We start from the raw sequence: 25,461 nt of genomic DNA, 5'->3' as shown, positions 1-25,461 counted from the left end.
AATAAATTAAAGCATGTCACTATCGAAATAAAATAATTTACCTTATTATGTTTTTTGTTAGCATTTATTATTATTTTTTGTTAAGAACACTTAATTTTAGCTAACACCCTTTCATGCATAATGGCGATGAGCATGATATGCAGATAATATAATTCTCAATTAAGTTCTACTGTGCAGCACGATGATCAAGATAAAACCAGGGAATTAGAAATTCTACTCAGCAAAAAAAAGAGAAAAATTTCAGAGATGGCTTCTTTCATCATATAATGTTACAGTCAGGAAGATGACTACTTGTGCTAGGTGGACACAGTCCAGATTGACTCAGAATGATACCATACAACGTCGCATGAGCCTGGACCCAGTCAGCATCTTCAGAGATTTCTATAGCTCAGGAGAAAATTGGCTCACGTGGTTGAGTAGTCACAAGGTGGCTCAATGGAGAGAGAGAGATATGAAGGTTGTAAAGAGAAAAACAAGCTGAGGTTATCTGGAGAGAGCTCAGAGCAGAGGTCAGCAAGGAAAATGAGGAGAAATGACACATCAGTCAAGGTGCTCGTACAAAACCTCACAGGAGGTTGTTTAACATGACCAGCAGATCTGGAATAGGAGTTTATCAGTCCCATCAGTGTTTTAAAATTCAGTGGATTCACAGTGATTTGTATGGAGAGCTGTTGAGGCATTTCATTTTGAAAGCGTTCCAACTGCTGAATTTGGCAGTGGGAACATTGTGGTTGGTGGAACATAGATTACCAGCAGGGACTGCCAAACATTTTATTAAAATGTATCAATCAGTTCTTACAATCAATATCTGATGGTCGTCGTTCACCTTTAGTTATTTTTATCATAAACGGGGGTGGAGAACACCACATACGTCCGTTTGTCACACGCATTACTGAACACCGCTACAACGGTCGTGTTTTATCTCCGTTTTCTCAAAGAAAAGAAACATCTAAATTGCCAATGGATTTTTTTACAAAATTTTATGCTCGCCCAGTTTGGAATGGCCACCCCTGTGCCCACGTGGAGAGAATGGGGTTTGGCGGACACGCTTCTCTGACAGAACCCATCTGTCAGACTCACTCATCTTTAGATGCTCTGCTGGCTCTGTAGCTCCTTTCAGGAGAGGCAGGGTTCAGAGCCGCTGTTTCAATGAAAGCCAAGTAAGCTCCTCGCCAGTTGATTCCGCCCCTAACTGGAGTTGCTGTAACAACTGTGTCCTGGCACTTGGGGAATTGCTGTCTTCCAGCTCAACCTAAGTGAGGACTGTAACTAGTGAGGAAATCAACTATATAAGAATGCAGAAATCCCATAATAGTGTCAGTAGTAAAGGGTACTTTAACACATGCACAGGGTTTTGCATCAGGGCAGTGAACTACAAAGTACAAAGAGTATTCCAGGCAAAAGTAACCTTGCCAATAACGTTTCCATCGACTCATGGACATAAACTCTATGTCACAGCAGGAAATGTGTTGTTTCAATGGACTAAAAATGCGCATTCTCCTTATTTTTTAAGTGTACAAAGACGGCTATAGAAGACATGAAAACAGTGTTCAATGAACACAATACTGTGATGTGCCTTGGCTTTTGAATAATTAAAAACAGGTTCAAGCAGAATTAAAATCCACGGAAGGATTTGCTGAAATAAGAGTAGTCAGCTAACATTATAAAAGAGAATTGTAGAAATAAATTTGACTTCATACGTTATGCATAATTGCATTTCATTCTTATTGATGCACTTATTCTTAAATATGTATAAAAAAGGTTTTCTTTAATATTAATTTATTAACTGTTTAAAAACCTCAGTTTTTGTGGAAATGATAAACCACAAATGTGATATACTATGTGAACCAGAAGGTAAAAATCCATAGTCATATATGAGGAATAAGTCAAATAATGTTTTGCTCTTGAGCTGATTTTTATAAAACATGTAATTAAAACTCCTGGAGTCCCATATCTAGTAATTACTGTGAGAGAAAGCACTTGTAAAGACTATTAATGTAGTAATCCCTTTGTAATGTAATAAAGCTGCATAATCTTACAGTCATTAATAATCACTAATAATGTAAGAACTCAGTTGATAATGTAAGATAAATTTTAGTCCTTTAATTTAAGAATTTTTGGCTTATCATGTTATAACATGTTTTGTATAATAATGTAACAAATCACTGACCGATAATGTAAGTACTGGCACATCACAGATACAGGAGACAGAAATTAAATCTTGTTAAAATGTTGTCACTGAAAAGCATACTGTATGTAACAGGGGCTCTTTCTAGACACCTCACCAGATAGTGCTCCGTAAAAGACTGACTCAAAATAGCAAAACTGATCCGTACAAATCCTGCATCCTGATCCTGTTTTTGTTGGTATGATGGTGAATTTTCTGTAACGAACAGTTCTTTCCGGACCCTATGCGGACGACACAGTCCGACGGAGTGGGGAAACACTAGGGAAACGTCATGCAGGAATACGGGGCTGAAGACAGGGGGGCGTGTCCAAGGTGCGCTGGTGCACGGGGGAGGTGTGGCCGAGGCGAACAATCCGAGAGTAATCCATAGAGTATCCAAAAACACACGAGAAAGTCCAAAACCAGGAGATCCATCAGAGGAAAGAATTAAAAACCACGAAGGCCGGGTCGGAACCGGCGGACGGGGAACGGGAACGGGAACGGGAACGGGAACAGAGGTTAAAACCTTAACGCGACCAGTCGCTTCCAGGTCCCGGACTCGCACGATATGGAAATCAGATGTAGAGCCCGGAAGAGCGTCAGCGCCTGGCTTTTAAGGTGGGCAGGGAATGGGAAACAGGTGCAGAGAATGAAGTCTTTAGTGAAAGGGCTGGAGCACCCTTAAGGAGAGGGGGACTATAGTCGTGACATTTTCATATTGTGCTTGTGCTGGTCATCTCTCAGCTGACCTCTTTTTACTTTATGGTATGTCTAAGTTTTACACATACAGATACACAGATTAATAAGTGTGTATTCAAGCAAATTGAATTTTCCCTTAGATATTACTGCTGATAAAAGCAAAATAAGCTGTATAAAGACAGGTTAGGTTAGATACTTATCTTAGTTACTTAGTAACTTGGTTACTTGATTACTTAATTTCCTTACTTTAAATGTTTAACTTACCTTACTTAACATACAGTACTTATTTAACTTACTAACTTACTTTACTCATCATACAGACAGTTTAGCCCTGCTGAAAAGATCACATTAAAAATCAGCATTTTATGATGCTTTGCCTTTATATGTAAGGTTAGTGATTTCATCATTTTTTAATGTGAATGTATTTTCGGGTGTTCTCAGAGTTGGCTAATACCATGCATCGCAATTGTGATTTGCCCAGAGCCTTGCAATTTAATATTATTACAAGTACTGAAGGTGAAGTTCATACATTTATTATTCTTAAAACACTCCACATCTGTCAGCTGCAGTGAATTTGATAGATATTTAGGTTTATGTTTTATCATAATATACTATACGTTTGTCCACACAACCACTGGCTCAGGTTTAGATTGTGTTTTGTATCAGCTGTCGTGTTTCCAATGGTGTAAAAGCCTTGAGCAAGTATTTTCTTCTGCACAGGATGTAGGCATGCATCTTTTCAGCACTGCAGAGCAGTAAAAGGTCAAAGATACAGGTGCATGGTGTGGTGGTAAGGGCTTTGGCTGGGGCTGGTTCTCTTATACACTTAGACAAGGTGTTCAAATTGCCACGGAACGTGTGTGCCCATCGCGGTTCCTCGCGGGCTCCTGCCCTCCGCCGCTCCACCCCGCCCGTTTCGTCCCGCAACACCTGGGGCGCGAACCGGGGTCTCCGGCGTAACGCAACAGCAGGGAGACCTCCCTCAGCCCAGGCAGCTCAGGTCCCTGCTAGGCGCAGGGAGGGCGAAGACGTCACCGTGTCCGAACTAGCTCCGCCACACATGGTATACGCATTTGTAATTTAAATCATGCATAACTGTATTTAAATCTGTATAGAATTCAGAATGCTGTGGAAATGGGCACATAAAATGTGTTTAATTCTAAAAGCCATGTGTAGTAAATGGGAATGGTAAATGGGAATTTGTTTACAATATAAAAGTAAGGAATTATATTAAAAATAACAATTATGCTTATCCTCGCATTGAATCTTTCCAGAAATTCCGATCTTCACCCCTGCTGGTTAGCGTGGGTAATAAATTTCTCAGTGTAGCACTGTATGATCTTGCAGCATATGCTGGAGAGCATCTGCTGTATTGCAAGACGCATGACTGTGTCTACATGTTGAGTTAAACTTTGCTGGAGCATGGGAGCAATCCTCAGCCGCTGACAGCGCAGGACTGGTGACCAGTGACCACTCACTGCCGTGAGCAGAATGCCAGGGAGGCTGTTCTCACTTCCTTTCAGAAAGATTTGGTGCCTGGCAGGGGGGAGGGTTGAAGCGAGCAGATAGAGATCAGTATTCTTGTTTTAAAAACATGTTTCCGTCTGATAAATACCCCATGGATTCCAAGTATGATGCATGTTACTGATATTTTTAACACCTGAATGAAATGATTAATAAATTAAGTTCGGGCAATTACTGTAGGCTTGTAGAGCCAGCACTCTGGGAATATGCTGGCAGGCAGGAATGAAGAAAGGGGCAAAGCAGATAGCTTCTAGCTATTTCACACAAAATAAACAATAAAAACAGGACCCATATGAATAATGAATTTACAAAATCTTCAAAAAACCCTGGTTCCATATGGTAGAATTTGTTTTCTGTTTAAATTGGCCCGGCATACTGTAAATGATGCCTTTCAAAGACAGGAGGTGTAACCTTAAATCAGTCTTGCGTATCTGAAAAAATCTTCGCGAAACTACATGGAAATCATCTTCTGCATGAAAACGTGACAGAAGCTGGAGAGAAAACTACGCTGGGCAAGCTTGGACATTTGTGGTTTTAATACAGCAAGGAGAATGCCGTCTACGTACAGTATGGTACCTACAGTATTGGTGAAAACTCTATAAGAGTATAACAAGAGTTACAAAGAAGAAGAAGCCATTTGTCCCATTTAGCTGCAGCTACAGTAATTGAATTAAAGACCTAATTCACTCATTCCTTGTAAGAAGCCAGGGTCTTGTCTTCAACAACACTGGCCAAGCAGCTTGTTGCAGACACCCACAGCCCTTTGAGTGAAGTGCCTCCTGCTCTCAGTTTCACCCACACTGCCATGTACTGTAGTTTCCATTGGCACCACCTGTTTCATGTCTCACTGCTGAGCGTATGCAGTCTGCACACTAACCGATACTGGGTGGAGGCACACACAGAAAGTTTAAAATGGATTCAGTAGCAAACCAGTGTATAACTGAAGCATTAACAAACAAATTGCAACAACAAAGCCATGTGGAAACAATAATACTGTGAATGAAATTGTGTACGCGTGAAATCAAAGCAAGATGCTGCCTTAGTGTAGTGGTGGTGTGTATAAATAACCCCCCAGAAAACACATTTTGCCCATGGAATGATAAAAACATTAAACTGGCTGCGCGTTGTCATCTTTATTTATGATGTGTTACGTTTTTACGCTTCAGAAGTGGGAAAAAAAAAGGTATGGCCACGAAGTGCTGAATTATGCAGTGAAGCCCAAATAAAATCAAGAGTAGTGATTACCATCTTGTGCAAAAAATAAAAAATACTACCTGCGTTTCTGAATGATAAAATAAAGCATTGCAGTTTTGTGTAGTTAATGTTCAAGCCCACGCAGGAATGTATTCAGCTTGAAAACATAGACAGCACAAAGTTAATGAATGCAGCGCAGTAAGGCACTGAAGTCCTGGTAATACAGTAAAACACTACAGTTCCATCTTTCTTATCGGAAGCAAAGCAAAAGGCGGGGGATAATTCCAGGGAGCATATTTCAGGAATCAGTAATAAGTACAGTCATTTAAAAAATGTTTGTGCAATCTTGACTTGTTTTGCAAATGAGCGATCTTGAACAGGCGGGAAGAGTATTCACATGCCCAAGGTAGTGACATACATTTTTTTAATAGGTGATAGGTTGTAATAGGTTACACTATTTTTTTTTTAAAAATGGCTTATTCAATGGGATGTTATACCAGTAACGTTAATACATTTTTTAATAGTTAAATGTTTAATTGTTAAAGTCTCAGGGGCAGATTCTGAGGCTAAACAACTATTGTGTATGTTTTTTCTTCATTTAAAAAAGAATAAAGGTAGCCCTATGAGTCAGAGCGCTGAAACTTTTATGCAGAGCTACATTTTCCATGCTGAATTTAGAAAAACGGAAAGTTGGAAAGGCGGTGCAATGCGTTAAAGGTCAGAATCGTGTCCTTAAATGAGGTTAAATTGCATAGCTTTTGCAAAAAAATCATTGGAGAATCCAGCAAATAGCCTCTAAACTGGTCCGTATGTGCATCCTGCGTCTTGTTCAGGGTGAAGTCCTGTTATCACCCTTTGCTTTTGAGATGAACTCTGGGGTAGTCACTCTGAGTATACTGAATTAAAAGCATCATGGTTATTCAGTATATACTGTGTACAGAGAGAGAAAATCAAATACTTTCACAATGTGCAATTATGAAATCCGTTAGACAACTCCCAAAGCCATTCATTCCGAAGTGTCCCATACGGAAAAGGCAAGATGGAGAAATAGTATATTTTATCCAGAACAAGGGCTGTAATTGAGATGGAGAATTTATGCAACCAGGTCGGTACCCAAGAGGGAATACCGAGTCAAAAACATCTATACACACTGTATATCTAAAATCAAGCAGACAAATTGGTTGACAGATCAGTAAAACCCCTGGAGTAACAGGCAAGGATTTCCAGGATGATTTGACAGAGCGTGGAAAATTATCACTTAAGAGAACACTCCCAAGTTCTGCTGAAAATCTAGGATCTAGGACAAGGCATAGTTTTCTTTACATGTGTTTCTGTTATGCTGAATTTGATATTCTTCTTCTGACAAATCCTTAGACATCTGCTTTAGTTATAATGTAATAATTTAGTAATAATAGTAATAAACTGGCCTAAATTGATCGATTGAGACATTAAATTCAATTTTATTATTCAGTTTTAAAGTACATATTATGTAACCTACAGTATTTCTTATTCCAAATTACTTTTGGAATAAAACAAAATATTGCTATCATCTAGATCCGATAGACTTTATGTGTACACAGTTACAGCAAAGTAATAATCCTGCATTTCCCCAGATAAATAAATTCAGAACAGAATCTCATTACACCCTGAAAACCTGGCAACCCATTTACTCAAGAGGGAACTTGCTAGAGTGTTTTGAATTAAGTATTTTGGTCAAGGGTTATAATAGCAGTGCCCTACCTGGGATTTGACTCTGTAACCTTGGGGTTATGACCTATGACCCTAACTATAGCTCCCTGAACAGATACAGGAACCCAGAGAATGACCACACATAAAGGTAACTAAACCTTTGAAGTCACCCAATCAGTGACCTCTTCTCACATGTTATTCGGTATACTCAGAATCAAGAGAAACTTACCACTTATTACTTCAACAAATTCTGTTATTCTTAAGTAAAGTGACTCAGATGTTACGGGAAGACAAGCATTTTTTTAAACAGACACGCCATTGTTAAGTTACAATGATCAGGGAGTGACTGTGAAAGTCAGGGGCTGGGAGTGTACACCTGGGACTCATGCTGTCTCGTGAGGTTCTGCTGCCCCGTTCCTCTCAGACAAGCAGGCTGTTTGCAGGACAAACGTGCGCTGGGGCTCAGGTTCGGTGAGTAAGGCATTCGAGACAAAACTGTCACATTCTCATCTCCCAAGAGCGGCGCTGTTCCCACAGTGGCATGAAGCGATGTGCTGTCTCGCCCCGTTGCGACAGCACGGCAGAGGGTGGAGTTCTGGACTTGGTCGATGTGGCGCCTTGCCGTGCGGCAGCCATCTACCAAGACACATGGCCCTCTGTAAAGACTAGGACACGCCTGCCCAGACCATCACATGTGGACCTCCCCATCGACTGGTCTGTTGCACACAGCCTGCTGCTCTTACATCATCGTCACGCTCACTGATGCTCACCGGTGAGGCTCGGCACTCGATTCAGCATTGAAGAGCCCCTGGCTCCGCTGCTGCCAGTCCTCCTGAGGTGACTGCGTCCGGCCTCCGGCACAGCGGAGGCACAAAAACGTTGTGCTCTTGATCAGCTGGGCATATGGGTCTTTTTAGTTTTTTTTTTTAATTTTATTTTCACCAATTTGGGCATTTCAGAGGCTAAATCACTTCATCGTGTGTGCCCAATCCACGTTCTCACTAATTAGGTGCTTTCATTCTTATGTGAGTCAGGCTTTAAAATGAATCGGTGTCAATCATGAATGGTCACTCATTCATGATTGACAAAAATACAAAATCTGTAGACTTTATCCTCTTAAATACATATATGCCTGAATAATTATTTTTTAAATGCTTGGTTTATAATGCAACTTTAAAAGCAACCTCTTGAAAACATGCTGTACAGTATGTACTGCACAATAATGATTTGTCGCAATGGGCGATGAAGTACTGTATGCTCACGTGCAGTGTAGAATGAGGACAAATTTGGAGAAAATAGTGCCTGCAAGATATAATATATGTGATTTGAATTCTGGAATGATTTTAGTTTGTGTTTCAGCAGCCATATTTTTTTTTTTTTGGTCTGATGAATTGTTTAACTTCCCTGGCACTGGAATAAAGGGATCTCTCAGAAGTCAACTTTAAAGAGCTGGAAGAGAAATCATAGCAGCCAGGCTTTGTGACAAATGTCATCGGTTGGTAAATTAAAACTGTTGTCATATTATCATGCATGTCATGCAACAAAAACAGTTGTTATTTAAATAGATTTTTATTCAAAGACAAACATCATTGTGAGAAACCAAGGAAAACATGTATGAAAAGCGTTTATTAATACTGTCTTTGTGATATTACAGCAGTTCAAAGCTCAAGTAGATGCATTGTACTGTATACTGTACATGTATATCTCCCTAGTTTTCTCTATCTCATTGTGTTAACTGTGCAAGATGAATTATATTAGCTGACATGCCTTTTTCTGCTCTTTAATCAGTATGTGTTTTTTTACGGCACAATACACAATTTGCTTAAAAAATTGTCTTGCTTGGATAAACAGCTCTACAGCTCTGTTAGACCAATCTTGTTGAGAAATGAGGCTGGTGTCAATCAGCTGAAATGAGAGAAAGAACAGAAGGCATTTTAAATCATCAGTGAAACTGGCAGCTACAAACTTGCTGAAGGACTAAATCAGTCGATCACCTTGCAGTATACTAAATAAAATCGCCTTTTATACGTTAGAGATTGAACAGCCAAGCAATTGTTTGTTGTACCTCACTTTCCCTTCATTCAACTTTTCATTTTTGTGGCAATGTGATGTGAATGATTGTAGGTTTTGAATTGTTTTTTAAGTTGTTGATTGTTTTGGTAGAGACTGAATTGATAAACAGAATAGAAATAAATACGTAAGGGGACATAATTCTCCAGTGTCTAATTTTCTCAGATTGTTTCCATTCAGAAATAGAGCCTTTTTATGCAGTACATGGTAAAACAGATTAGATGAATGTATTATTCCTTAATGTGCTCTTGCAGGCATTTTTATGTTCTTTGTACATGAATCATCCAGTCACTTTGTTAATTAAAGCCATGCATTTTTATACCAACTTTTGAAAGTGAACCTACAGTAACTTCTCGTCAGCTAGATAGATTCTCTTTTCATACAATGAGTCTGATTGCCTTGAAAGATTTAGCCCTGAATGTATTGGACACCCACTCACCAGGGTGACATCTTGATTATTCTAACCCTTCACCCAGGGAGAGCCTTTGTCAGTATTGTGTCTTCCATCCACCCCCAGACAAGACTGCCAGCCTGCATCAGTCAGCACTTTAACGTACCAGTCAGCTTTAATGCTTTAATTATACACCTCTGTAAGGTCATTTTTATTCTTCAAGTGCCACTTCATTATAGGAAAATGGCACTCGTGTGCTCACTGTTAGAACTCTCTCCCATTTGCACTCGCAGATAAGTGCATGAACTTGCTTGTGCACACTTCACCTACAGTAGGTTCACCACGATTCTCATTTCTATGGTACGGTATATGTTCTCTCTCTACATATATATGCTGTATTGTGGTGATAATATGTGAATGACCAGCATTGGAAGAACACGCCTACTTTGCCTCTGCATGATTATTCAAGGCTGATGGCACTGTCACGTCGGCCTTCTGGGTACTGTGTATAAACAGTACAGTATATATCTGTTCTGAAGCCGCTGTAGTTCGCCACCCTGCAGTCTGTCCTGTTGTACAGTTTGAAATATTGCACCAGAACCTAAGATAATGTAAGGTTTAGAGTCTTCAAAGTGCAACTCTTCACATTCCTGAATGGTTCCACACTGAATATTATTTGAGTAGGACAGTGTAAATTGCATAGGTAAGCCATTATTAGTGACACGCATATATATTTCTTTCCCTGTGTTGAACTCAATTAATAGTATGGAAAACTATTGCATAGATTTATTTTCTGTACATAGTGAATAGATGGACGTTTGCAGTGATTTATCCAAACAATTATTTGTTTATAACATAACATACAATAAAGAATTATTTGAATCCCCCGCTGTGTAGATCCTGGAAGTGACAGTAAAAAAATAAAATATTTAAAAGAGTTTGTAAATTACAATACATGGTTTAGCACTAAATGTTCTATAGGATGTTTGACAGAGTCAAACCAGTGAGCCTCTTTAGAATGAAGAGTGAAAATGCAAACCAGAAGGCAGATGTGACCATGGAGGGAAGTTCATTTCAAACTGAGAAGAGAAGGCACATTTTTCCACAACGCATGTGGGAGTCTAGAACAAGCTATCACTCCCTGTAGCTGAAGCTCAAACACTGGCTTTTTTTAGATACTCAGAAGCTGGGTGAGAGTCTGAAACTGGTCAGTTACAAACTAGTGGCTAAACTAGCTCAATGGGCTAAATGTAATCTTTTCTACTGTACATTCTTGGAGATCACAGCTGAAATTACTTTTGGGATTCTTTTGAGATTGATCAAGATTATTCATTGTATGTTTTGATTGAGTGAAGGAGACTCACAGTAGTTCTCAAGTGTGAGCCTGTATGAATGTTTTAGTGACTGCATTGGCAGAACACAGCTCATACTGTTATGGTTCATTGGCTTATCGCAGATGTCCCTTTCCCCCTGTTTATGTTCATTGGTCTGTATTAGAAGCTGACATGAGCGTTCTTGTCTTGGATGACCTTAATAGCTTAAGACGTCTGAAACATGATTCTGTCTGTCTGCAGAAAATATGCGATTGATCTGCTCAGTGATTCCAATCCTTTACTTTCTCTCTCAGACCTTGAACACTTCAAGACTTCTAGGAGATGGACTGAACCATTCATTTATTCCCATAAACATTTCTATCCTTTTAAGGTTGGTAATGGTCTCCTGACCCACATTTGTGTGGAATGTGGTCGTCTAAACTCTGTCTAAACAATATGATTTTAAATGCAGAATCACTGGCCAATAATTAAAATGATTACACCAGCATTTGTCATCCAGGGAAGACAGCCAATCTGCCAGGCACAATTTGAAGTGAATTAATTTGTTTGCATTAATATAAAAAGTGTACTTTCTGAAGGACCATCACTTATTTGGAATAAATCTTATATTACACAAGGACAGTGCTTTACTAAAGGCTTCATTCTGTGGCTTGAAAATTCGGTGTTGACTGCTGTTCTCATTTACACAAGAAACAATGTGTACATTTCCCAGATTAATTACGCAAGCGTAATTAGTTTTTTCTGTACCATTTCCATTTACGAAATGGATATGCAACTACAGTAATTAATGCTTTTACATAAATTTTATACAAATTCAGAATTTGAATTTAAGGTCTAATTTGTACTGTGTATACATACACAATACACACTGCATACCTGACTCACAGCAGCAGTAAATATACAGCTTGGGTATTTCATACACATGTACTGTATGTGACATTTGCCATACAGCTGTCTCTGTGCTACTGTCCACATATTGAAAGCATACAGAAGTGAATATGTAGCTGTACTGAATTGTGGAACTGAATTATGAAAATCATAAGGGATGTCAAGAAAATATTGATATGGCTATAGCTTCTAAAGCAAAAACAAGTTGCTGGGATGGCAAGATTTTAATCAATATCGTAAAAGCTATCTGCACATAGAGAAACATGCTGGGGTTTCAGCAAAACCTGTGTGTCGAGCGATCTGTCCTCCAAAGATTCGACAATAGGATTATGACCTGCAGTGATGCTATGGAAATCACAGCATGGTACAAATACAGTATATTGCTGAACATCCTCATGGTATAGTGCAATCTCTCATAAATGCCATCCAGATATTTAAAAAACACATTTTAAATACATGCTCAGTCATATTGCTGCAAACAATTAAGCCTTGATTGTACTATTCCTTACTGAGGCTAATAGTATTAAGCAAAGCTATAAAGCAATCACTGCATCATCCAAAAGAAACACATCTGTCACCTCCACGTTAGCAAGAATTAATGAATCATGAGTTGTAATGTCTTTTGCTCTCTGTAAATAAAAAATACTAAAATTTCTACAAATGCAGAGTAAAAAAATAACATTTTTTTTCATTATATGTATAATTCACTCTTGTGTGCCAGGTATTTAAAATGCTGGCAAAAGTCTTAAGACATCGTAGACACAACATATTTGACGAGCATCAATAGTTTATCAATGTTTTCACTTATTTTACTAAATAAGTAAATTACTTTAAATGTTTTTAAAACAGATTCATTTTGGTGAGAGGAAACAAACCTTGCCATCTGATAGTCTCGACAATGATCACAATCTTCAAAAACATGATCGTAGCTACTCTGCGTAAACTATAAAGTGCCCTTGCAGAAAGTATTCACACCTTTCCAATGACAAATGAATGTTGAATTACAAATCATGGATTCACGTTTTTAAAGTGGATATTGTAGTAAAATTGTAAATGCCCAAACTGAATACTTTTAAGGGAAGGTGAATAAGTTAAATGTCATTGAAAAGTGCAAAGAAAAAAACAGAAACTCAAAAATGTACAACATTTGTCATTCAATAAAAATGGGACAGGGGCTGAAAACCTTTGCAGAGCACTGTGCACGAGCAGCCCAGGTGCAGTGTTGTAGTAGTGATGTTTTCCTCATTGTTCCTCTCTACACATCCAGAGAACTAAAAGGCAACATTTTGTACTACAACACACAGATCTTTCAGGGTGAACCTGTAGCTTAAGACACAATGACTGAACCCAAGCCACAACATACAGTAATCATCTTTACACATAACAAAGAAAAATATTTAGAAGAAAGGAAGAATTGGGCAGAATTTCTGAGACTCTTGTACAGCAGTGTACATTTACACAGTGCTATACAATATCATACTTATCGTAGTTTTTTATGACATCATTTCGGAGGCTTATGACATGGCTTCATTTAGAGCAAAATCAATTTATGTAATTTATTATCACACATCTTTAATTAAGGTCCTATATAAGGAAACAAGTTATTTTTATTAACCCCAACACAAGTTGTTATATTTTAGCTACTGTAAGTATAAGGGTTTCCAGTTTATCTCTAACTGACTCCTAAGACGGGTAATTTGAGCTGTTCGGTATTCACTTGTACAGCCTGAAGACATTTTTCACTAATTGAGAATCTACAGTACATGCCAAAGCAGAAAACTAAATAGTTGTAATGTGTTTAGATAATTCAGGTTCAAGTCATATTTTCTTTAAATAACTCATCTTTTTACACTATGAAAGATATCCAAATAAATGAAAAGTTCTGTCATGTTCCTTCACTTATTGTACCATAGCCATCACTATAGTACAGTTTATACAGAACTGCAAAGGAATAAGTAAAGGCTTTTTCCATTTATTCCATGATGAAAAGATAAGAAAAGAAACACAACATTTCAGCTGTGGAGCCTTCTTCAGGTGTCCCACTTTGCACATTTTGCAAAACTTTGCATTTTATATGGAATAAACCTTTGCTTGTTCATTTGCAGCCTACGTACAGTATGCTGATGGAGCTACAGTACCTACTTGAACATACTGTATACAGAACTGTACCGCTAGACTGTACTTAAGAAAATATACAAAATAAATAGTTTTGATTGATTTTTGTTTTGTCACCTAAGAAATACACACAATTTTGTTATAGTACCTTTGCAGCATGTTCTGTTAGGGCCTCATGGTGTTTTATGATATTATTGCTTCACCAAATACCTTCCTGTAGCTGAAAGACATATTTCGAAGTTATTCTTCAAACTGGTGCCTTGTAGCTTTGTAAATCACAGAGCAATCAAACAAACAGGTAATTTTTATCTTTTTTTATGAAACAGCAGTAAATTATAGAGTGAGAAGTATATTAGCCCCTATGTGAACCCCTGGTGTCTGTATAAAGTGAACTCTGAAAAGTTCCCCTGGGGTTTTTCAAAGAAGCTCCTGGCTCAAGATGACAGACTGCAGGATCTGTGATGCAAGACTGTGCCATTCAAATGTTCCACTTTCTCCGACAGCACCACCTTAAAGATCCCATCACTGTATGAAGTCCAAGCTACAGTACAGAATGTGTCTTACATTCTCCAGTGAATTCCGTGGAGCCCTGGGAATGTATCCTTAAAACTTTTTATTTGATTCAATGATTTGATTTGATTTTACTTGATTAAAGTGTCCTTTAATCAAGGACACTTGATTAACTGTAGGTGACATTTTTTTGTTTGGCTATTTATTTGAGAAGACAAAGTCTGCCGATGCCATTGTGGTACCTTTTACATTCAAGTGTTCCAAACCAACAGCAGTGTTCAGCATGACTTCAGCTGTTGCTCATATAGCGTGTTGCTGTGTCCTGTAAATAAATAGTTTTGATTGATTATTGATTATTGTTTATTAAATGGGTCTCATGGATGGTCACCTTAGAAGACACAATTTTGTTATAGTACTTTTATACTTTTAGAGGTTCATGCTGTGTTACAGTACTATTGTTGCACAAAATAAATTACATTTTATCATTGTCCGTGAACTCTTCATTGCATGCATCTTTACATACAGTAGTCAATACTGTTCAGAATCTGATACCATCTCACTAGAATGAACATCACTGAGAGTTTGGAACAAGCTATCCAGTCATTTGTTGATGGCAAGTAACCTGGTTTCTTTCAAGAAATTTTGGATCAATTATCTATTAATTGCAGAACAGGTTAGCTGGACTGAATGACCTCCTCTCATTTGTAACTGTGCCTGTGTTCTCATGCATGCTTTTCACAAGCAAGCCCTTTCAGAGACAGTCCCTGGCTCACAGCTGCCCTGAGAGTACTGGTGGGGAAAACATGCAACCAGTTTGTCTGGATCAGTGCTATTTCACTGTTGAACCCATGCAGTGGTCCAGGAGTGGTCAGAGGAGTGTAGAGGTGCTTAAAGCCACCACATAACATGATCTCATCAATATAATGTTGATAAGGGGGAAAGGGATGTATTATAGCACCTTTTGGACTCAGATGGCCCAGACCGGATGATGCTTCTCTTAAACATTACTGTTTAATTTCAGATTTTCCAACAAAAGGTACAATTTTGAATTAAACACTGTATGAAGCACTCTTTTTTAAACTACGTTCCAATGGATTTAGCATCACAAAGTGCAGACTAATGTCAAATGATTAGCACTAACATTTCTGACAGTAAAATTCTGAACTAATGAATGTGCCAATAAATTAGTGATGATAATTTAGTTCAACAGCGTTGAAGATGGTTGTGGATAGTGTTTCAGTTCTGTTGCAATTGTCACTCAGTGCATATAAAATAACAGACAGAGAACAATACTTGAGACCTTATGCAGCTCTGTCTAGAACATTTGAATAGAAGATATTCAATGAATTGTATCCAAGGAGGTTGTTTGTATGGTATTCTCTTCATTGTTGTGAAAGAACAGAAGCTACTGTTAATATATAAAAAAAACAAAGGCAAGAATGAGATTTTTTTATTTTCTCTATCCAGGCTTGCATACCTGCTGAGATATTCATTGTATTTAGCACTGATAGTTTGTTGAATGGGTAAATTGAAACTGAACTGTGGGCTTCACTGTCTCAGTAGAATTTATCAAATCTTTTTAAATGCGCTCCACCTTGATTATTATTCATATATTTGAGTGTAAGAAGACTGCTACCAGTTGGTTTCCAGCTGTTTTAAATCCTGTTGAAAAGTCTTACTTTGCTGCTGCATTCAGAATGGAATAAAGGAACTATGTACATTTTGCATAAAATAATACACTTTATACACTGTTAAATATATTTGTATAACACTGGTGGCCTTTTAATTGTGTCATTTAATTCAAATAAAATGTTCAAGTTTAACCTAAGTCTGCAATTTAGAAAAATACATGAATTAAATGTTATTATTGCTACTTGATAAAGGCATATTCAGACATAAAATACTACCCAGCCAGTTAGTTGTCAGCAGATAATGATTAATGTAGTTGAATATTTTGTCTCACTCATAAGAAGGCTTTGGCTTCACACTTCAAATGGGGTTGTGCATGGATATGTTTGAAAAGAGAAAACATAGTTCCTCACAAAATAACCAAATGTTCACAAAAGACTGAAACATGGATCTAAGGATGAGCAGCTATCCTAGCATGTGTATGAGAGGGTGAAGAGAATTACAGAGGAACTGCGTTGTCCTTGAGGTGTTCTGAAGTTTAGGAGCATTAGAATGCCATTGAGTAACAGTTGGCAGCATCGAGCAGATCATTTTAAAAGACTATGTATGCCCATTTTGCAAAAGACATTTTGTACACCCTAAATCCCATGACTATCAGTAATCAGAAGTGACTCCACAAAGAGTTAAGTAATGGATCCATACCTTTTCCTTTCTGTGGATATTCTACACAAAAGCACCTGTTTTGATGTGAAAATTGTTTGCCAAAACTAGCAGCTTATTCTAGTTACTGGTGTCACTGATATCTCTGTACCCCACGAAAAATAAAACCCAGATGAGCATTAAAGGTCATGGACATACAGTACAAGAAGCATCTCTGGTCAATTACCCACAAACTCATCTCTTTCAATAGGTACTGTACCTCAGTGCATATTGAAAACAAACTTGTATAAAACAGTGGTCTAATGGACTTCAAGGTCTGATGCCAAGAGCAAACTGCGTCATTTTCCACGGCTGGAAAAGTGCATTGTGACAGACGTGGGCTATCCTGAAAGCTCCGACCTTCAGTACTCAACATGTCATGTTTTAAAACACACTGGCTGTCAATATGGGCTGAAAATAAAGTAAAGATAATTTCTAATGTCACTAAAAGTAAATGTCTACAACAAATATACTGTAGGCAACGGATGTCTTTGTCAGTGACTCACCTACTTTATACTTATTTTTCTCCATTTACCAAATGGTTGTGGTTCCTCAGGTTTGACTGTTAGTAAGTCAAATTATCTTCAGAGGTCCATGATTCAAAGGGACATATTTAGAAATGAGCACGAAGATCCTGCACTTCCTTGCAAGATGCTGTTTAATCAGCCTGCTCTGAGCACAAAACTTGCTCAGCATCTTCATATACATATGTTAACGAGTTTCCGGGATGTTTATTCCTGTTCTTAAGTGCTTTGTAGCTTTAGATAAGGCCAGGTCTCCTATCTGGAGGATTGTAGTTTTAGACATGTCATAATGTCAGGTTGAAATGGCAGTTTTCTGCAGGGAATACACTGAGTTATGTATGAGGCTGCCATCCTTACAAATAGTGAAGGAGGTGCCGCAAGCTTTAAGTGATGGAAGCTGTCTGCAATTTAGCTACCAATGCCGGCTCCAATGGAACGAGAAACGGAAAAGGTGCCAGATGCTCTCAGGGAAGTAATGGTCCAGTAATGTCTGCCCAGAGATTGCTATCCCTGAACATTTACTTTGTTGCTGTTAAATACTGTTACCAGATAAATACTGTGTCATAGCAAATTTATTGCAATCAGATATTTATTGCTGTGCTCAAAGGGGGATGAGGATGCGTACAGTAATTCACAAATAACTACACGCCTTTAGGCTTACATATTGAAAGTTGTTCAGAGACTCAAATCATTCATGTTGTACAGAGAAAAGTCCGACGAAGTCACAGTATTAATTTACACAGACATGACATCTACCCTCTAATAAACAATATAGTTTCATGAACAACTGTCTTTAGGGGCATTTTTCATTCTTAGTGAAACAAGATTATGTTAGATTTACAGTTAGATCTGTAGTTTGCTAAAGGTCTTATAGATACATTTAATGTTGGTTAAAACATGTTGACTACCACAGATTTAAGATCCTGTGAAATTACAATTTGCAAACTACAGTGTCTTATCAGAATGATTTAGGAAAATCTTCTAAAGAGATGCTCAATATTCCTATAATCTCCCCCTGACACCAACACCACATAGGTCAGCTGTTTTCTGCTGTGTAAGCCCTTGAAGTCTCAACTGTAAGAAAGTTCAGAAATTAATTTCTCTTATAGCTTTCCTGATAATATGAGCATGTGCCAGAGATCCAGGGTGTTAGGTAACGGTTGAATAAACACAATCAGGATCCTGGTTTAACATTAAACTGTATTTGATTAGAAGAAAAAAGCTACTGTATTTAACATTCTGCCTTGACGTGAACTTAAGGAGCATCCAAGCTGTCTAGGCATTTGATGTTTTCCTTACAGTACATTTATCTTAATTTTCAAAATGCACTAAATTTGTAAAAAAAAAACAGAAAAACAAATTTAGGTTGAGGGTGAATTTAGGTGCGTCTGCTTCTCACCCTAAATCGATTGTATTTTCAAGATGTTTTAAACTGTAGAAATAATTATATAAAATGAAATAAACTGTTGATCAGCTTTTCAGCCACAGTTAATGATCATTTTATATAATTATTTCTACAGTTTAAAACATCTTCCTTCATCTTAACTGTGACAAGACTGAAGTCATGCTTATTGGTACCCCCCATCAACTTCGTAAAGCCAGTCCTGTAACCCTGTCTGTAGATGGCTCTGTACTTGAGCTCCAATCAAAATTGAAAAACCTTGGGGTTATATTCGATTCTGGCTTAACATTCGACCCACATGTACAGCATACTGTCAAAACATCTTTTTTTCACCTTAGAAATATCGCAAGACTACGCCCTATGCTATCATTAACTGTGGCTGAAAAGCTGATCAACATATTTGTATTCTCTCGAATTGACTACTGCAATGCTCTGCTCCCTGGGGTATCTAAATATACTCTGAACAAGCTGCAGTATGTCCAAAATTCAGCAGCCAGAATCCTGACCAGATCTAGCGCAAGTGTTCACATTACTCCTATCCTGGAGTCCTTGCACTGGCTTCCGGTCAAATTCCGCGTAGACTTTAAAATCCTCATGCTCACCTACAAGGCTTTACATGGCTTGGCACCTCAATACCTGTCTGAACTTTTATCGCCCTACTCCCCACCTCGCAACCTCCGCTCTTCAAATTCTGCCCTCCTTACTGTCCCCCAAGCCCGTCTACATTGTATGGGCGACAGGGCCTTCTCCTGCTATGCCCCCAAGCTCTGGAACTCCTTGCCCAAGGATATTAGAGAGTCACCTTCTCTAAACTCCTTCAAATCCAGACTCAAAACCCTCCTTTTCAGAAAAGCCTTTACTTAACTGGTTCCATTCTTCACCCCTCTGCTCTTCTTAATACCATCTTCCACGGTCTCCTCTATTGTTATTGTTGTATTGTTGTAATTATAATTGTGTCCTGTCTTGTGAAATTTTCTTATTTATTGTTGTAGTCTTCTTATTTATTGTTATTGTCATCCTGTAAAGCGCTTTGAGAAGCCACCTTTAAAGGCGCTATATAAAATAAAGTTTATTATTATTATTATTATTATTATTATTATTATTATTATTATTATTATTATTATTAAACCTAGTGTAGGTGGATCATGGGCTCCATGCTAGCAGGATCTGTTGTCTTTCTGTTATGAAATTACACGTTGAACCTGGAGCTGATTTAATAGTGGGCTCACCTCCTGTACATGGGAAGTAATTCTGACAATTCCCATTTCTGGGGGGGTTTCTGTCAGCTGAAGTTGGGCAATATTTTGTCAGAGCTGGGTCTTCCAGGAGAATCAGCCAGCAGAAAGCTGTTACTGGGAGCGCAGGCTGTGTCCTGTGGTCAGTGGTCAGGGAGGAAGTGAGGAGCCTGGGTGAGAATATTGACCGTCTCTGACTGTGGATTTCCCAGGAGGCAGTGCCCGATGTATATATGACAACATACTGTATATACGAGTCGAAAACACGTACTGTATATATGTTGTCAGTATTACTGATCAGAGATTCAGTTTACTTCTTCAGAAGATGTAACCCCAAAAGGTTCTATCAATCTTTTATTCAATGGACTGTAAGGAGCTGTGAATTGATAGTAAGCAGGATTTAGTAGGCTCCCAGGCAAACCATTGACAGGGCGGGCACATCGCCTTCGCTGCCGAAAAAGGCAGGCAAACGGACAGACTAAAGTGTTTATCACCTGACTGCTGAGGTGTTCACAACAAACAAAAACAAACAAGGCAGTAAAAAACATTTTTGAGCAATAGACTCGTTTGGCTTCAGTGTCATGGCTTGCATAATGCCCTCCATGGTTAACAGTCCTCTAGCTCGAAAGAAGCAGGATCAAGGTTAGAGTAGAAGCAAGGCAAAACATTTAATGAATATCTCAGGGGACAAATCCTGACCTGTTTTTCCACTGACGATGCTAGGGGCCAGTGCTCTCCAAAAGCACTTGAATCAATTAGAATTAATTTGTCATTGATGTTTGTATAGCTTTTGTTTTTGTAACAAGCTGGAGCTCATAGTGTTTAGTAAACACAGAATATTACACGTTGGCTTGTATTTTTTGCTTGAACTTAGATGTAAGCGGCTGGCACACAGTTTCTTGTTGTGTTGTAGTAGTACAAATAAAAGGACAATGAGTATGCTTAAGATTATTTACTACAAAATACGATTTTTTATGTTGTAAAAGAGCTAATAAAACAGAAATAAAAAATAAACCATTATCCTTGTTTTTCTAAGATGTATTTTGATAGTACATGCATATCTAAAACACACAATAAAATTGTCTGGGGAAAAGAGGTAAATTTAACTGAACCCATTTATTTATCAGTAAGTCATTTTGCATTTTATTTATTTTTACAACCTGCCCAGAGAGATTTTTTGTGAAGGTCATATACTTTTAGTAGTTAATAAATATAATAAGCTTTTTTTGCATAAAACTATAGCTCGACTTCAATTGTATCACATTTATTTGAATTATATTTCCTGCTCCACAGTATATAATACTAAGTATAATATACTGTAACAATCAATAAAGCAGTCAATGAAATCCTTATTATACCATGTGAACAAAAAGAGAATAACCCCCCATGCAAGGTGGTAGCCTGCCACCCAATAGGATCTGAAAATAGAAAGAAAGGAATAAACATGGATTGGAGGAGATGACAATTCAGCTGAATCAAACAGTATCGATACTACATCAATAGTATAGAATATTAAAAGCTTTAATCTATATATTAAATCTTGTTCAGAGTTCTAGGATTATTTAAGAAATACAATCTTCTGAGTCACATCAAAAAGAATTGCTTATTTTTAAGCTTTACAAAACTAAAATCCATTTTGCCTGGGTTTTTCAGCTTTGTTGGATCATCATTGTTTATTGCAGCAATCCGGTGAAAATCCAATGGTAAAAGTTGGTGTCCTTCCTGGAGGTGGTGTCCACTGTTAATGAAAGAAACCTGTAACCTAAGCTTGGCCTTTGTCCTGTAAATTGTGAAGGTCCTTTATTACAAAGCTCGGCTCTCAGGGCAGCTCCAGATATGACCAACTAATTGCATACTTGCTGACCACTGAAAAGTCTTGACTTGAGTCATTACAGATATGGGTTCCTCTGCACAGCCCAATACTCCCGCTCACTCGAACAGAACCCAGCATGAACTGTAGTTTTTGGGCAAGCAAAATAAAACAACTTTTCATCTTGTAGGGCGTACATAATTTTCATGAGAAATGTACAGGATGAGCTTCACTTATATTGTGATTCAACCAGAAAAAAACGTGCATATTTTTTAAAAATAGCAACAAATTCTATTAAAATGATTATCGCATGATGCAATACTAACTTTTTAACATAACGATGAACAAATACTTCAAATGAGATCCATATGATATTAACTATAGGAGCAACAATTCAGATTTTTATCTGTGAAAAATCCTACAAAACACTGTACCAAAAATCCAACCAATTTAAATAAGTCTTTGATTTGTTTTGTCAGGTTTTATGTAATTAGAAGACATTGCAGATTGTTTGGAGTTGCAGTCTGTTCAAGACTATATTCGTGATGGGCTAGTTGTTCCATGTTTCTTCATTTAAAAACACACAAATGTTTGTGGGAAGTGGAGCACTTATTATTTAAATGACAGATATGTCAACCTCTCCCAGAATATTTCTTAAAGTTAGCCCAATTAGTAATAAGTAAAATGACAGAAAATAAGTAATACGTTATCTGACAGAGAATTCTTCGCAAACACATGGAACTTCAATAGTACCCAATCAATTTTTATGAAGGTTGTTAAAATACTGCTACTGCCTGCTACATTTTTAATATGATCCGATATGATGCAGAAGTCAACCTAGTATAATAGAGAAGTTAAAGTATACTTACAAAATAATGTATAATATATAAATATATAATATATAAATTATAATTCAGATTTACATTTTTTTATATTTAAGTAAGAATGTATAATGAATGGAGTTGCCCCTTTTATTTATTTACAAGTTTGTACATTTCGATCGTGTTATGTACTGTATGTGCCCCATGCTAATTAATGACTAGATTAAATGAACATGGAAGTTCTGTTCTTCATGAAGATATTCAGCATCTTTACCAGCTGCAAAATATTTTGTAGAAGAAAACCATGGGAACTGAGCATTTGAGATGTATTAGTATAGTGACAGTGTGACACAGAAGAAGAGACGATGATTAAGTAATAAGCTGCATCAAAAAAATATATACATTTTATGGGTGACCATAGTACTCCATGTTCGCCTGGATACTTTGAGATTTTTAGTTCATAGGGAGCTCCATCAGCATGCGTAGGCTGCAAAGTAACAAAGGTTTATTCCCTGCTGAAAAGAGAAGAAAAACACAATGTTTCAGCTGTGGAGCCTTTTGGCCCAAATAGATCATTTGGTTGCTAGCTGACTAAATGGTTTGAGGATTTCATGAAGGAAACTGTATGGATATACAGTAACATACTGTCTCAAAAACACAGCATGTGCTATAGCTAATGTACTATATCAGACAGTTCATTTCAACAGTCATCTAAGAGCAACACAGCAACACCTTTCTTCCAGCAACTTTGCACTGTATGTACAGTATTACACTGCACAGATGCTTTCTGAGCTGCCATCCCATCGCAGCACACGATTTCAGCTGCAGAGTGTGTGAGTGCTTATCACACACTCTGTCCCGGGACTGAAGCTGCCTCCACCGAATTGGGAGAGACAGTAGTTCCAGTTCCATCTCACCATGACATTAAAGATTCCTGGGGGGCCTGTTTCCTGGGACACGACCGACCCACCCCCGGGCAGATGTGCCAGCTGTACATCAATGGTCTTTGTTCCTCTCATGTCCCTTAATCTTTGACCTCCTGACAGAGCAGGGAGGAAATATGTCCACCTGGGATCCTTGATAGAGCTAAGTGTTCTTCATATGAAAGATTGACACAGCTGTGATTGAACTGTGGCAGTCTGCTTTGTACTCCAAATGAGTTATTTTTCTTTCAGTAATCTCTTCAGAAGTCACCTCTGTGTCTGATGCTTTAGACTCTCAATTATGTTTAGAACTCAATTTTTTTTCAGAACAAAATGTAACTGTTACACTGCTTTATCGTACCATTACCATTTAAGAAATTAATAAAAAAATCAAGACAATTAATGTTTGTTCATGATATAAGTCTGCGGTCACTTTTTAAAAGTCAGTAAAGAAGGAAGTACTTGGAAATACTGTATTCTTTCAGAACTGCACAGTTTTATTCTTATTATTTAGTAGAAAATGATTTGTAGCTGTAGTGAAAATATAATACTGTTTTGGTTTAACACTTGCATGTAACACAGTTTGTCTTCCAGTTCTTTTCTAGCTATCTTTTCTCTCTTTTAATCAGCTTTATCATGGGTTTATTTTATTTTGCATTATCACATGCCCAAAACACCATTGGCTCTACTGTATACTGTATGTTCTCAACTGTTCGTCATTCCTTATGGTAAAATTAAAGAAGTCCATGGCAGAAATTCCAGCTCCAATAGACACAAGCGCACACTCATATCTAAATACATACCTTATAATCAGACGGGAGAACGGTTGGTGACTCCTTGCTGACATGTTACCACTCCATAGACGTTTTCACTCCGGTCTGCTCAGGCCCTGCGCGTCTGACATGTACCTGCCTCGCTCTCGTCATTTACTGTATCTTCCACACCATACCTTCATCATTTATTTTAGCATCATTTATTCTGTAAGTTGCCCTGGACGAGGGCATCTTCTAAGCAGATCGACAACGACAGGAATAAATAAAGCAATAAATAATCGATTAGGAAATATGGCCGAGGAGTGTAATGGAATCTGTGTGTGGGGGCCAAGCACGGAGTCAGAGACCCTGCTGACACTGGCCGTCTAACCTGCGTTTCTCTCTTTGATCTCCTTCAGGCGTTTGTAGGCAACACAAACACTGAGAGCGTAGTCCGGCACGATTTCCAGCAGGCCGTCGTGGCTCGCTACCTGCGGATTATCCCCCTGGACTGGAATGGAGAAGGACGCATCGGGCTCCGGTTTGAGATCTACGGCTGTCCTTACTGTGAGTCTCCCGCCACAGAACGTTTTTCTGCAACTGCACCTTGTACGAAATTGTCATTCCCATGCAGAGAGTGCATTAGCCATTTTTTTAACAGATGGGTTTTATTTTGCCATTTAAATGCATACATACAGTACAGTACCTGTAGGTATTTAATTTTCCCAGTAGCATTCTCGTAGAATGTAGAATTTGCTCTTTAAAGTAATGTATACAAAGAGTGATGCATTTTAGTGCATTAATACTCTTTTAATCTTTTAATGCTTGAGTTACCAGATGAGCTAAGAATTCTGGACATACTGTACTTAGATACCCCCGCAGGTAATCTATTACAATAGTTTAAAAAAGAGTAAGGTACCAATATTCCAGCTCCAGACAGGCAGACCTATAATGAGCAGTTACAGAATGTGTACGAAAAACACTCATATGATGTTGCTATCCTGCAACCTTCAAATAACTCATCCGGGTCAAAAGTAACACCCAGATCTTAACTTTGATGACTGGTCTAATTTCAGCACTATCAG

General features: G+C 38.0%; 1 protein-coding gene across 1 annotated transcript in view; it reads left to right on the top strand.

Moving 5' to 3' along the window:
- Nucleotides 1-25,461, top strand: part of cntnap2a (contactin associated protein 2a) — a 464,126-nt gene that overhangs the window by 217,677 nt on the left and 220,988 nt on the right. The window contains exon 4 of the mRNA XM_088644173.1: nucleotides 24,796-24,943. Within this exon, the coding sequence (XP_088500299.1) occupies nucleotides 24,796-24,943 (148 nt within the window). The remainder of the gene's footprint in view (nucleotides 1-24,795; nucleotides 24,944-25,461) is intronic.

Source organism: Lepisosteus platostomus, chromosome 8, assembly GCF_059453375.1.
Source record: "Lepisosteus platostomus isolate fLepPlt1 chromosome 8, fLepPlt1.hap1, whole genome shotgun sequence".
NCBI lineage: Eukaryota > Metazoa > Chordata > Actinopteri > Semionotiformes > Lepisosteidae > Lepisosteus > Lepisosteus platostomus.
Note: the sequence above shows the minus strand (reverse complement) of the source record. Positions and strands in the feature narration are given on the sequence as shown.